We start from the raw sequence: 15,408 nt of genomic DNA, 5'->3' as shown, positions 1-15,408 counted from the left end.
TCACAGACCTGTATATCACTGTGCATTATACCATGGGGGCGTAGGGAGCCTCATTCATTTTCCTGGGCTGATGAAGCTCCAAAGGGCCATCATCCCCCAGGGCTGGGAGGTGGCTTCAGGAGATGAAACCCTACTGCTTGGTGTCCTACAGGTGGGACTGCTCCGGAGCAATATTTTGGATTGTGATGTTTTGTCTGCAAGACACACCCAGTTGCAGAAAACAAACACAGACTCATGAAGGCATGGGCTTTTAGTTTGGAGCGCTAGGGAAGAAGGAACAGAAAGTGAAGAACTAGACTGCATGAGGCAACTAAGGAAAGACAGGAGGGCAGGAAGATGGAAATAATTTTTGTAGGAAAGACAGCAGTTTTGGTAGTGAGAGCATGTAGTGTTGGCTGACACGAGCAAGGTAATTCAGTTAAATGTTTCAGGTGGTCAGATCCAGCAGCAGTGTCAGCCTGTGCACACAGCCTACCTTAGCATGCTGTTTTCTGTTTATAAGGGCAAAACGTAGTAGGAATTTTAAAGCAAGACTGATGTGCAAAATAATGACAGTTAATATTGCCATTTGAAAAATCAATGAACACACAAATTACGTAATAGGTAAAAAACTGAAAACCCAGGCAGACTCAACTAATGTGAATTTATTTATACAAAAATGATACATATCCACAGGAATATTTACAACAACTTTAAACTGTTTTAATTTACAAAATAAAGATTCTATTTCTTTCATTTAGACAGTACAATTTAGGGCTGCTCCAAATAAAAGCCTATTTGGAAGGTAAATACAGGGGACAGCAGTTATGGCAAACAAATGCATTGAATGTGTCTTTCCAAACATCTCTTTATGTTGTGATGTAATATACATAATCAAATAATCAAGTTTCCACACACACAAGATATTTAGTAAAATGTGTTCCATAGCTGCTCAGCTCATTTGTTTTAAGTCCTTTGGGCACAAAAAACAGCTTTAAGTTAAAGAGAATTCAGAATCCTAGAACCTTTCATTTGTCCAAGAATAAAGATGCTAGAACTAATATTCAATGCTAATGTTTGTCTCATACTCTACTAACCAATCTTAAATTAATTAGTAACTATAGATTCTTATAAGAAGAGGTAGCCAGGTGTTTAAAAACTTCTGGTCTTGTTTTAGTGTTTAGTCAAACAGGAAGTGAATATTTTGATGGTAATGAATCAAAAGGTGAGGCGAGCTGGAGAAAAAGGCTAAGTTTGAAAAGCAGCCATCTGAAAATGTTATGAAAATGCCTATGTTGTGGATTCTTCAGATGACACAAACCACTAGTGCTGGTGAAAGAGGAAAAGAAATATTCAAAAATGTTTACAAAGACAATTTATTTCACACAGAACTAGACTGCAATATGGGTACTATTGGTTTTAAGGTTCCATTCCAATCTATGCCTGTCACAGAAAGATATTTTGATTGATCACCTGATTCTGGAAGAAGTCTTCTGATTTTTACAGTACATATTAAACTATTTTCTCACTCTGCACCAAATCCTTGAGAGGTAGTTTGACACCACACAAGGCAGATCTTGGGCACCTTATTCAGTATGTGTTTTGACTTTTATTGCTCTGTTTTGCAGCAGGGAGATCAATATCAAACCATAAACTGAAATTAAATTAGTGTGCTCCTAGCCAAATTTCTGATTCATTTGCCAGTTCATGGCTTTCCATCTTGGCTGGTGTGCAGTTCCTATGAAAATATTAAGCAGTGCTTCCCTTTGATAATATCAACTGGAAGAGCCACATCACATCTATGTTACATTGGTATCAGTTTGTTTTGGACAGAGTAAAAACCATGTCAGAAATAACCTGAGGAGATATGCTACTAGCTTACGTGGCTTCAGTCACCAGCTGGTTTTGAAAATGAAGTAAAAGCCCTTTATATATAACAAGAGAAAAATATTCATTTATCATGTTTGTATTAGAAGAGAATAAAGGCCTTGATCAGACTCCCACTGAATTTCAAATACTATCTGGTCAAATTTCTAGTGTTTATGAGGGAAGCCAGATCTACAGCCTTAAGTCCCTCATGCAGAAAGGTACTCTAATGAAACGCCTGAAGTCAAGGAAATTACTTGCATACTTAATATTAAGCATTAGGCTTCCAGGCCCACTACTAACTTAACAGAAACTCTGGAAAATCAGGTTTCTTCAGAGCTATATTAGTATCTTAGACCTGATGTTGAGGTATATGAGGGAGTAAGAGAATTTTGGTTTGCATTTTCATTCTTGGCCTTTCAATGACGACTACTAACTATTCTACCATCTATTCTCTTCCCTTCGTGAGGCCACAGAATAGCTATTAACATGGATTCAAACTGTAAATTAAAAGTGAATTGATAATTCTGTTACCACAACTAGCTTGATTCAGAGGGCTACTGAGAAGTGTTTCATACAGTAAAATCAACTGGCTACATATGCATTGCATTTGACAAAAATGGCTTCCTTTCATGTATTTTTCATAGTTCTAGTTCCATTTATGCTATTACAGTGTTAAAAAATTTTCAAAAGTTAAATAGAATAAATGCACCAGATTAAATGGTATTTCCTAATGAGGTATACTGACAATTTTCTTAAAGAAAAAAACCCCAAACACCCAAAACTTAATTGTATTTTTAAAGTGTCAAACAGAACAAATCAGTGTAAACAAACGGTATTTCAAAGAATGACATACATTTCAATGACATCTGCACTAAAAAATCCTGGGTTTTCTTGGTATGGCAATTCCAGTTTAAACATAGTATTTAAATATACAATAGTTTAAAATTTGGGGTGGGGTGTGTGTGTGTGTGTGCATATATTTGTTTAATGTTCTTTGAACAATAGTTTATACAGTGTTTCATACTGTGTACAGAACTCATTTAACACATTGTTTTGAAACAAATAAGATACTTCATCTCTTCCCTGTTTATCAAAAATGTATTTTTTACTCTGCTGTAAATTACTACTGGAAACGTAAAAGAAAATATATCCTGCAATTGTTCAGAGATAACTCAATTTAGTTTCTTTGTCATCTGTAGTACTCTAACAGCTTTAATGCCTTATCTCTGTAATTGCAAAGCCCATTTTAAAATGCTTTACTTTTTCTCTTTTTTAATAATTGAACCATACTTTGCAATTGCTTCTGTGATACAGAATTCCTTGTACACTTTAAATGTACTGGCATGCAAGATTTCAACTGCCATTCAAGGAAAGGAGCAGCAATATTATACAACCTCTCATAAAGGATTTTACATAGCCAACAAAGATCCAAAACCTTTGAAATTCCTATTCTGATTTGATTTTGCTAAATTGCAAAGTGAGCATCAGCAACTCAAGAACTATACACAAATCATGAGAAACTGTACAATTGCAACAGATTTGTTTTGTGTTTTGTTTTTTAGAAAAAGCACAAACTTTAGGAATATGTTGACCAACCACCTGCAATTCCGAAGACATGGGAATTTTGGACCTCACTGCAGACTTCACAAATAATTCTGACCATTACAGTAAACACTGGAATTCAATAAATAACACATTTTGTATCAACACAGAAATACACACAATTCTTTTAAAAAAATACTACCTTACACTAAAAATGCAACAACTCCTAATCTGACAAATATACAATTTTGTGTAGGTTGAGACGGCAGGATTCCGTTTCTTTGAACAGCTGCTCTACTCTGTTTTACCACCATCCTTGGACACGTTCCTTTAAACTTGCAGACATGATGCTGACACTGCTATAATATGGTGCCTTCTTGAAAAGCCTCTATCCACCTATTAGAAAATTAAACACTGTTAGGAAGTTTCTGGTGAAAGTATAAATCACACTGCTGTGACTAGCTAGCTACAGATTCACACAAGAAGTAACATCATACTTCCATTACCAGGTTGGTCTGTTAGTGCAAATGCCAGAAATCTATCCAATGAGTCCAAACATACAAAGCTTGCTAGAGACATGTTAGATTTCCAGTATAAGGCCAGATGACAGAAACTTTTTTTCCTTTCCTCTTCCATACTGAAGTTACATGCATAAATAACAAGTGAAGCTGGGAAATCAAATGCTCAAAAAGTAGGATATGCCAAGGTTCTGCCAGTTTTAACATGACAGCATGCCCTTTAAAGAAACCCAATACTCCTCTTATTTCAATGCAAACATGATCTGAGATGAATCAGGACACCACTGTAACTGAGGTAGCCATCTACATAACCCATACCCTCTGCTTTAGGAGCTGATACAAGGGTAATAGTGACTAGTGGGGTTGAGGGAGAAAGCCACAAGGCACGTGGGCTGGGGTGGAGCAATGGTGCCTTTACATGATGACAGAACTTCCCTGTATTCACAAACACAAATATGTGCTCTTCCAAATCACCTATTAACAGATACCCTGCAGATTCTATCCATGAAAATACAAGTATATGTAAAGGGTATGGAAGTCCTAGAGAGCTGATCCAATGTGTCTCAAAATGGAAATTCAAAGTTAATATTCCGATAATTTTACTCCCTATAGCTATGGTTTCTGTTCCTACTTGATTATGAGGGTGATAAACATCCCCACCTTCTCAAGGATGCTGCAAAAAAAAATGTTTCTGAAGCACTCTGATGCTATACTGACAAATACATGGAAAAAATTGAATAATTGTTTTTCAAGTGAGGGCTGAAATGTGTGCATGTAAAGGGGCCCACATACTGGTGATTTTTTTTTTTCCTGAGTGAAAAATCTTGCATGAACTGAATGAGACAAAGACTGTAAAGTTATCTTTATCATGGAAATTCAAATCTGCCTTAATATTCATAGGGTATCTAAACATTAGTCACAGATGTTGGCTCTTCCTTGACCTGACTGTTTAACTTTGTAACTGTGTGCATGTTCTTGGAATTCAACCTTTTGGTGTGAACATATTAAGCATGTGTAAGTGCTCATGCCTGTCTGCACAGACAACTCAAATTTCTATTCCTTACTTTTTAGGGCTCACTGTATTTTCCACTGCCATATATTCATTAGAAAGAACTAAACTGGAATAAAAATATAACAAATTCATAAACAGCTTAAACACTGGACTAAGAAATTTAAAAGCTCATCAGAAAGCAAACATCTGTTAAAATTTATTACTGCACTTACACAAACACATCAGATAATTTTTTGGCCCTAACAGGAAAAAATAGTGTCCACTGATGCAAACAGGACAACAGCATGTTCTTTGTTATTTCTTTTAATGCTATCAAAGCAGCATTTATTCTGGTGGTTCAGCATAAATCTCCCAGGGATATTAAATACTTGGAGAAAGCTTGCAATTTGAGGTACTTAATATTATTCCTAGCCTCAGTAAAACAGAGTATGTCCAGTTTAAAGTCTTCCTACTGATGACAAAAGCCATTGTCTGCACAGGAAAACAAAGCTATTTAATGCCTTGGATTTTTTTAGTGACACAGTGGAAACATTAACAAGGAAACATTTGTGTGCATCTGCAAGTCAAAATACCCCCAAAAATCAAATAAAGGCTTCCAGATTTTGTGTGTAGAGAAGTGTCATTAAGCACGTTCTCAGCTGTTTAAAATTTTCAGTTGTCCTGGGTACTTTGATTTTTAGAATGTCCTTATTTGTACAAAACTATGACTGCAGCCATTTGAACGTTAAAGTATTAATAGTGGACTAGTTAGCGCATGAAATCTATTTTATTAATGTAAAATTCATTGGGGAAAACTGCAGTGAAACCAGTCAGATAAGCTAGGCATATAGCCAAGACAACTTAAATGATGTATTGCTTCCACGACCATTTTTAGTTTATTCTGTGATTCATATAGCAAATGTTTTCTACTGATTAATGACCAAGGTTCTAGGTTATTTTATATAGAACACACAATACATAAATTGATAAATATGACTCCAAGCTCAGAAACATCAGCAGGACTTGAAATGAAACATCTTGTGTTAGCATTCTTTGAATTCAAGCTTTTGGTCTGAACATACTAAGTGTTTCTGGGTACTCGTGCACATCTGCACACACACTTCCAGCTTCTGTCCCTTACTTTTGAGGGTTTGCTTTATTTTTCACTGCCATATGTTAATTAAAAATTAACTAAAATTTACAGCTGGAAATAAAAAAGGGACACATCAGTTAATTCTTAAAACACATCGTCTGGATTTCTCCAAAGGTAACATTAAATTTTCACTTAAGCAGACCAGGCATAGAGGTATGAGCTAGGAAAAAGAAAGATTTCTTATTTTATCTTAGACTTTTCCATGCTCATACATTCATTCTTTTGTAGAGGACAGTCTGCTTCTTCATTTAAAGTATTTCAGAAGTCCTAATGAAACCAGGATCTTGTGTTTAATTAATTTAAAAGTCTTATTTACATATTATAAAATATGCATGTTTTCTACATATGCTTAATAAGTGAGTATTAACATTCGTGACTTCCAAAGCATTTTCTAGAAAAAAGTAACAGAAATTAATTCAAATGGTTTCTTACTTTTGAGCTGAATGGGGATCATCTGCTTTAAATATGTAAAATAAAGTGTTTTTGTGCAGTAAATGGAACACTCTGGAGTTTTCATCTTTAACTTCACTGACTGTGAATCCAAGCAAAGGCTGGCTTTCTAATGCTGCCACATCCTATTTTACAGAGAAAAAAAAAAAAAAAAAAACACAAGACAAAATTACAGCTTGTAAGAAATACCAAAGAATGCATTTAGACTTCACTCATGCACCATACCATTGCAACAGATTATACAAGTTGTTACAAATAGTCATGCACAAAATGCTGCTTTTTATAGTCTCCATGCATGAGTCTCGCCTGTCCAGAGTTTAAGGAGTGCCTGGATGACACTCTTAGTCATATGAATTAGTTTTAGGTGAGGAACAGGGAGAGTTGGACTCAATGATCCTGATAGGTCCCTTCCAACTTGAGAGATTCTACGATTCTATGAATCAGGGAACAGGAAATAAAACCTTGTAGACTTCAACACTGCTGCTGTTCTTTTTCTTTCCCTGATAACACCTACCTTGTCTTTCACTGTATAGTCTCATCATTCTGCCTGGTAAGGATTTCTTATATCAAAATATTAGCTACCACCTGGCAGCAGACCAAAGTTCCAACTAGTCCAGTGCCCCCTCCAACAAACTTGGTAGTGAGTTTTCATGTCTTAAAAGGGATATGGGATGATATTAGCTGCACTGAGTATCCTAAAAAGAGGACCTATGAATGTAGCCTATGTTCTCAAGCACTAAAGTCACACTCCAAATACTTTTGATGACTAAATTTTTTTTGCTTTCTATTGCTGAAAATTCACAGGATAGGGGAAAAAAAGTTGCTGAGTGCTCCTAAGTGGTTGGTTAGGAAAGAATAGCAAGACAAACTGTATATTTTTACCTTTGCTTAATTTAATTTCAAAACCTGCCTAAAAAACCAACCCTTTCCTTCGTCATTCATCTCAACTACTTTTTTTTACACTCTTATTTCTTAGTTAATAAATATAATGCACAGCATTTTTGGAAGGAAAAAAAAATTTTCATCCTGTGCAAATTCCAAAACAGTGTTTTTTAACTAGGCAGGGTCCTGCAATGCTTCTGGATAGAAAAAATAAACGAAGATGGTGCATAAATACTGACAAATCAGGTAAAGATTTGTCAGTATTTATTGGTTATTGGTGGTAATCTTATTGGATGAAGGAAAGGCTGTGGATGTTGTTTACCTTGACTTTAGCAAGGCCTTTGATACCGTTTCCCACAGCATTCTCCTGGTGAAACTGGCTACTCAAGGCTTGGATGGGCACAGGCTTTGCTGGGTAAAAAACTGGCTGGATGGCCGGGCCCAAAGAGTTGTGATGAACGGAGTTAAATCCAGTTGGTGGCCGGTCACGAGTGGTGTCCCCCAGGGATTGGTTTTGGGGCCACTCCTGTTTAACATCTTTATTGATGATCTAGACAAGGGGATCGAGTGCACCCTCAGTCAGTTTGCAGATGACCCCAAGTTGGGTGGGAGTGTTGATCTGCTCGAGGGTAGGGAGGCTCTGCAGAGAGACCTGGGCAGGCTGGAGCCATGGGCTGAGCCCAACTGGAGGAGTTTCAATAAGGCCAAATGCCGGGGGCTGCCCTTGGGCCACAACAACCCCCAGCAGCGCTACAGGCTTGGGGAGGAGTGGCTGGAGAGCTGCCAGTCAGAGAGGGACCTGGGGGGGTTGATTGACAGCCGGCTGAACAGGAGCCAGCAGTGTGCCCAGGTGGCCAAGAAGGCCAATGGCATCCTGGCTTGTGTCAGCAATAGCGTGGCCAGCAGGGACAGGGAAGGGATCTTACCCCTGTACTCGGCACTGGTGAGGCCGCCCCTCGATTCCTGTGTTCAGTTTTGAGCCCCTCACTCCAAAAAGGACATTGAATGACTCGAGCGTGTCCAGAGAAGGGCAACGAAGCTGGTGCAGGGTCTGGAGCACAGGTCGTACGGGGAGCGGCTGAGGGAACTGGGGGTGTTTAGTCTGGAGAAGAGGAGGCTGAGGGGAGACCTCATGGCCCTCTACAGCTCCCTGAAAGGAGGTTGCAGAGAGCTGGGGATGAGCCTCTGTAACCAAGTAACAAGCGATAGGACAAGAGGGAATGGCCTCAAGTTGCACCAGGGAAGGTTTAGACTAGATATTAGGAAGCATTTCTTTCTAGAACGGGTTGTTGAGCGTTGGAATGGGCTGCCCAGGGAGGTGGTGGAGTCCCCATCCCTGGAGGTGTTTATGAGTTAGTTGGGTGAGCATAGTGCTGAGGGATATGGTGTAGTTGGGAACCGTCAGTGCTAGGTTAAAGGTTGGACTGGATCATCTTCAAGGTCCTTTCCAACCTAGATGATTCTGTGATTCTGTGTGATTTTGTAATTTCCTCTGCATTGAAACAAGAGTATCCTGTGAAAGCATTTCTTCATATTGGAAAACAGTCAAGTAAGGCTTAGCAGTCTGTTTTACTATCTTAGGTCTTTGTACCACTAATAAGTGGTCTTTTTACCACTAATCATTCTACCACTTGGAACTAATGTAAGTAGCTTAAGCAGGGCTTCCTGGCTCAAGGCAACACTGGACCTTTCCTTGAGACTCTCTAACTATCTCCTGCAATGGCTCACAGAGATGAAAAATAGGGACAGATATTCTTTAGTTTAAAGAAAATAGAAAGAGTTAATTTTGTGTTTCTGAGCTGCAAGCTGAAGCTACTCTGGAAGGCTGGTATCTCAGAGGAAGCCAAGCAAAAGAAAATTTAAGGTGACTGTCACAGACCAATATGCCTTTCTTTACAGTTGCCAGTCTTCTTTGCAACTGCCAGAAGAGACCCAATGCTCTAAAATATTTTTAAAATCTTTGCAAAAGTAATTGTTTTGTACATGATTATTTAAGATATGTTTAGAACTACTTGTTGGGTTTTTTTACTATTGCAAATACTGTGGTGAAAATAACATCACAGGTTCTGGACATAATTCAGAAGTTTTAAAATAAAGGTTGGCACTACAGCAGGAACAACCCAGGAAAAAAATCTGAGCACAAACCAGGAAATAACTAGAATAATGGTGGTGTGGGAGTGGAGAAGGACGATTCTTTACACAGTCAGGATGGCTGGGCCTTACATTTTGAAAGAAAGTGAGGGATAGCAATACCCTTAAACAGATGATTTGGATATTTTTCTCTTGAAAGCAAACTATAACATATAATAGAAAAAAGCAAAACCCAAGATCTTCCAGTGCTACAATACATCCACATATGTTGCAGAACATTATAAGATGCAATAAAACTACATCCTCAGCACATGCTAGGATGTGCAGAGCTTATACATAGCTTATACGGTTAGAGATTATTCCACACTGCAATAGGACTAGACATTCTAATTAAAAAAGCAAATGCCATTAGATAAGATGCATTTCTTTTTTTCTACTGCAGCACTGCATATTAAATAGTAACTCCAGGCTGAAGATGGCAGTTTGAGGAGAAGAGATTTAGTTTGTTCATTTTCCAAGCATTCAAAATACCTTATGAAACTGCAGAACAACATACTTCAGATGCTTTTATAATGTTGTCCTTTCCACCAGTGTGATGCATCCAAACAGACCCCCATGTATTCAACTGACTCAGAACATACCTACAACTGTGCAATGGTGTGCAGTGCAGAGGTATTCAAAGCTAGGTCTGGAATCAGAAACAGCGTAGCTATATCAGCGTATTATGGCACCAAGCTCACTGGGCCTTTTCAAAATACTATATCGCAATCTGATTACTCTAAGGTGATCTAATTTTATAGCTTGTTTCTAAATAATAAAAATAAGCAACTTTGTTACAAAGACAGTATTATCATTGGATATTTGATTTCTAGTATGCAGTCTCTTACCTCACTAGCAGCATATGTATATAGCACCTTATTTTTTATAACAAACCATAGGTGTTTCCATGGTTTCTTACTGCCCTTAGATCTGCGTAGGTAGCCACTCATTGTAGAGTCTTCTGTATTTGCTGAAACCTGAAGAGAAAAAAAAAACCCAGATAAATCGCAAGAGTATGTATGCATCTGTCCAGGTTTTTGCAGTACAGTTTTTTTTAAAACAGATCTTCAGAGCCCTGTCCTGTCAAAGACTTGGATGCTTACCTGATCCCAAGTTAATGTTGCTAATCAACTCAGATGGCTAAAAGAAAGACTATTCTGTCTGCTACTATCTATCTGGTCTGGAAGAGAGGTTTCTGCAATCACTAGGGGTTGGAACTTAAATTCGATGCAACAGGACAAGAGAGGGCTGAAACACTGAGGACCACGTACAGCTGGAGAACACACAGTCCTATATAAGAAGAAAAATTACTTCCTCGCGTTCCCAAGGCCTCCAGCATAGGTAGGCCGACTTTAGCTCTACCTTTCCTAATCATAAGCCAAGAGCTGAGTTGGTGTAGAAGTCTTCTCACTGACTGCTGGTGAATAGGTATATCACAATTCCTTGAAACACAGGGAAGCAAGAAATAAATTATAATTCCGACTATCTCTCTGAATGAGAGTCTCACAGGTGTTTATGCAGTTTATACACTGCTTCATAGTTCAGTTCCTGCCTATAGAAAACTAACACCCAAACCACTGTTACAGGCAAATTTTGACTGCTGATTCTAGAGAAGATGGCTAAAATACAGAATTGTTTTTTTCATTCTTAATATTGCTGATATAATACCAACATGGCATTACTTTTGACCAATAAAGCACTTACTTCTTTGAGTGCTGCAGGAATTTTTTTCTGCTTTCTTCCAGAGGGAATACTGTGTAATACTGTAGACAAGGCACTTGATGGAGATTTATGGTTAACTGGGGATCCACTCTTAGGAGTGCACTGGTTATCTAAAATGCATAGGATGAACATATTGCTTTCATGTCACAGATGAGTAAACACAGGCAATGATTCTTGGATTTTTTTTCTTAAAAACAGCTGACATTTTTATTCTGATTACAGTGTTTTAATAGTAACACCTAATCACATTAAATTCAATGTTGTGTAGTTGAGAATGGTCAGTATTAGGTTAATGGCTGGACTAGATGATCTTCAAGGTCTTTTCCAACCTAGATGATTCTGTGAATTAACTTTTCAATATTATCATCAACACCGTGAGTTAGAATTCCCCAAATCACAATCAGGCCAAAAAACCACAAGAAATTTAAAACTAAACGGATTGGTCTTGTTTGTATTCAGTCTGTTTTCTTGGTGTTGAACTACCTTTGTCCATAATCAGGGTGAAAATTAAGTCTTAAAAAAACCCACCAAATTTTTAGAGCTGTCCTCTGCAGTTCAGTCTGTGCTTTATTTCTGTTCCCCAACCCAGCCCTTAATTATCTACATCTGTTATCTTCTCAGCTTTTTTCAGTACAGATGCTGTAGGGTTCCTCTTCCAGCAGCATGCCATCACGCACACACTTCTGAAGATTCCCATCTCCAGAGCACGTGCTGCCCAGGCAGTTCCTTCATGTCTCTTGGAAGACTTCTGAAACATTTTGCTCTTTTAAAACCCCCTTTTCTAGAAACACCCACCACTATCTTCCAGTCCGACTTGGAAGGAGTAGGGCTGCCCTAAGCTTCATTAAGTCCCCTTCTAGAGTTGTCCCTGAACATGGCGAGGCTCTGAAATAATGAGCAGAGCAGGAGAGTAACTGGATTGCCAGCTGTCCTGCACCTGCTCCGCAGCTCCTTTTCTAGCTAAAAGCACCTGCAATTGCCTGCAGCACAGCAGCCTCTAGTGCCCAATGCAGAGCCCTGCAGGTGGGCCAGACAATCATCTTCCCCCTCATCACAGGCTCCCACCACCACTTCAAGGGCTGTCAATGCTGCTTTCCACATCCCCATGACAAATGTCACTCCCAGCATGCTGGAAGCCATAGCTTGATTATTTCACTGGGGCATCACATATTTCCTGATACCCTAGAAAGCTTGTGTCGAACTGGAGCCTCTGCTAGAGGGAAGGGCAGCAAACTGTTTCAGTCCCTGCTTATAACTTATTTCTGTATTCTGCACAGAATTCTTTGGACAGAATTCAGAGCAAGTCTTGTGAGATGGGACTGGATTCCCACCTCACTGGGACAGTGATATCATTGGAACAGGTTGCCCAGGGAAGTGGTGGAGTCACCATCCCTGGAGGCATTTAAAAGATGTGTAGATGTGGCACTTAGGGACATGGTTTAGTGGTGGACTTCACAGCATCAGGTTAATGGTTGGACTCGGTAACCTTAAAGATTCTTTCCAACCTAAATGATTCTATGCCTATTGCTTTTCAGGCAGTAGCAGAATTAGGCACTTGAACCCAGAAGTATAAATGAGCTACAGACATACCATATTACTAAGGGCCACAAAAATAAGACAGTTTGTGCAGATTTTCTTTACCTTGTTTCTGTAGCTCCCTGAAGCAATGATCACATACTCTTGCTGGCTGGTTTTTCATATAGTCTAAACCATGTTTATTTGATGAACAAGCTTGACAAACAATCTGGAAACAGATAAAAGCATTACTGTAGATTATGTGCATCTGTAAATCACCAAACACTCAAAAGATGTTCACTTCAGCACTGTTAAGCCCACAACAGAACATGAAATAGGCACTATTTAACACTGAAAATGGTTTAAGATCTTGGCTTTTCCATATGACCTTATGGACATGCTGTTCTTTCCTCCTCTAAATGATAAAAATTTAAATATAAAACCCCCACTATATTACACAAGTCAATAAGCCAACATTAACAATCCATGAAAAGCAGAATAAGCCTAATGTGTTACTGAATTGTTTAAATCACAAGCTTTTAAAGAAAAACTAAAAATAGTCATTGCTCTCTTTGCAATTTCTCCACAAAACAGATGTCTCAACTGCACTGAATTCTGTATTCTCACTTGATTAAAACAAGAAAAATAAAGGTTTATTAGATATACCTTCCATAAGTGTTAAATAAAAAATAAGCTTGGTAGTAACTTTAAAAAAAAAAGTCATTATTTATCTTACAAAAATTAGTGTGGAAAATTTTTTTCTCATTTCAGCTATCATTTTTTCATTTGTCGTACATAACTTGAGAAGCAGAAAAGAACCATAAATAGTGCTCCAAAATGCAAAGTAAGAAATGTAACAGGTTAAAAGGTTGAACACCGGTCTGTCATAACACCTTTCTCTAAAAAACAAAGCAAACAAAACCAACCCTGACAGGTTATTTCCAATCCACATAATTGTGTCATAGTACAGTGCTCCCTTAAAAGGGTTGTTGTGGTGCAATGAGGCTCCACCTGTGTGACAAACACAAGGAACCTGAATGACTAATGGAAAAGGTAATCATAAAATTGTCCAACCTTTCCGCATGCCCTGCAGTGATGCCTTCTCCATGTCAACGTGAATTCACTCGTACAGATCATACACATAGTGGCTCTAGTATCAGGGATCCAGATTGGAGCCTTTGATCCCAGCGGACTATCTTCTTCCTGTTTCTCTGGATCTGCCTGAGAGAACACAGGCAGAATACCGTTACATTCAGCGATGAGAAATAAGATTAGTATTTATCAGTTGGATAGCCTTCTCTGATAAATTGTCATGGTCTTAAATGTTATCCACTACTTCATCAGTGACCATTATAATACAAGCCTGAAGACAGAGCTGCATTTAATTAGTTCAGAAAGGCTGTCTTTCAAGCTTTACCAGCTTATTCCTATGAATAGCTGCTATACTTTAAAATCTTTATCATTTCATCCTTCTTTTCTCAAGATTACTGAGAGAACTGAGAAGGATGGTTTGGGTTTCTGGAAGAAAATAATTTTAAATGTATGAAGTAGATAACATTATGAAATATCATGCTCTCCTATCATATGTTCACTTTTAATTTATCATCCTGTTTTATTATTCATAATGGAATGTCTCTTGTTTCTCTAAACACCTGCAAAGAAACTTTGTATTCAGAAAGGGAATAAACCCAGCAATAATGATGTGATATACCTCTTCAAGACTTTTGCTAGGATTAAACGTGATTCTCTTTTTTGTATATTCTTCAATTGACTTGGAGATAGCTTCTAACCACTCATCTCTTTCTGTAGCAGAACTGTTGGAGTAAAAAAAAAAATTACATTTAAAACGAAGCAAGTGTTGATTAGAATTCCATTAGCTTTATTACACATTGACTTAACTCCCTTGCAGTTTCAGTTTTATAGACTCTCCAGTTCCTACCGAAACTGGCATTATTTTTTTTTACTGTCCACATGGTATCAGTTACTCGTGTTGTTTAATATTAAAAAATATTTTGTGTCTGTTGTTATAATGTGGATTCCCTCCTTCCCACCCCTTCCTCTTTCCAAAATACCCTGTGATTGTTTCAAGGCTTGTATGTCATAGATTCCCCCTTCTCCCTGGACCCTTGAATAGCTTGAGTAACACTGGTGTAAATGGTGCTCCCAGAACAAAGGCATGTGTCCTCCCTCTTGAGTGGCTCTGAAATTTCCCCGTTCCCTCTGCCCTAGGCTGCAGTTATAGTCAACCCTGTGAAACCCCGAGCTTCTGTCAGAAAAATCTGTTCCCCAGCCACGTGCTCCTGACTTAACTCCTACCAGGTCATGCTGCTTTCCACATCCCCATGACAAATGTCACTCCCAGCATGCTGGAAGCCATAGCTTGATTATTTCACTGGGGCATCACATATTTCCTGATACCCTAGAAAGCTTGTGTCGAACTGGAGCCTCTGCTAGAGGGAAGGGCAGCAAACTGTTTCAGTCCCTGCTTATAACTTATTTCTGTATTCTGCACAGAATTCTTTGGACAGAATTCAGAGCAAGTCTTGTGAGATGGGACTGGATTCCCACCTCACTGGGACAGTGATATCATTGGAACAGGTTGCCCAGGGAAGTGGTGGAGTCACCATCCCTGGAGGCATTTAAAAGATGTGTAGATG

At 38.4% G+C, this 15,408-nt stretch overlaps 1 protein-coding gene across 1 annotated transcript in view; it reads right to left on the bottom strand.

Annotated features, from left to right (window-relative positions):
* Window positions 1–629: 629 nt before the first annotated feature.
* Window positions 630–15,408, bottom strand: part of FGD6 (FYVE, RhoGEF and PH domain containing 6) — a 92,411-nt gene continuing 77,632 nt past the window's right edge. The window contains exons 18-24 of the mRNA XM_026864751.1: window positions 14,463–14,565; window positions 13,826–13,972; window positions 12,878–12,980; window positions 11,219–11,346; window positions 10,363–10,491; window positions 6,485–6,627; window positions 630–3,786 (exon numbers count right to left, since the gene is read on the bottom strand). Of these exons, the coding sequence (XP_026720552.1) occupies window positions 3,750–3,786; window positions 6,485–6,627; window positions 10,363–10,491; window positions 11,219–11,346; window positions 12,878–12,980; window positions 13,826–13,972; window positions 14,463–14,565 (790 nt within the window). The 3' untranslated portion in view covers window positions 630–3,749. The remainder of the gene's footprint in view (window positions 3,787–6,484; window positions 6,628–10,362; window positions 10,492–11,218; window positions 11,347–12,877; window positions 12,981–13,825; window positions 13,973–14,462; window positions 14,566–15,408) is intronic.

Source organism: Athene cunicularia (assembly GCF_003259725.1).
Source record: "Athene cunicularia isolate RWA chromosome 1 unlocalized genomic scaffold, athCun1 chr1_part2, whole genome shotgun sequence".
NCBI lineage: Eukaryota > Metazoa > Chordata > Aves > Strigiformes > Strigidae > Athene > Athene cunicularia.
Note: the sequence above shows the minus strand (reverse complement) of the source record. Positions and strands in the feature narration are given on the sequence as shown.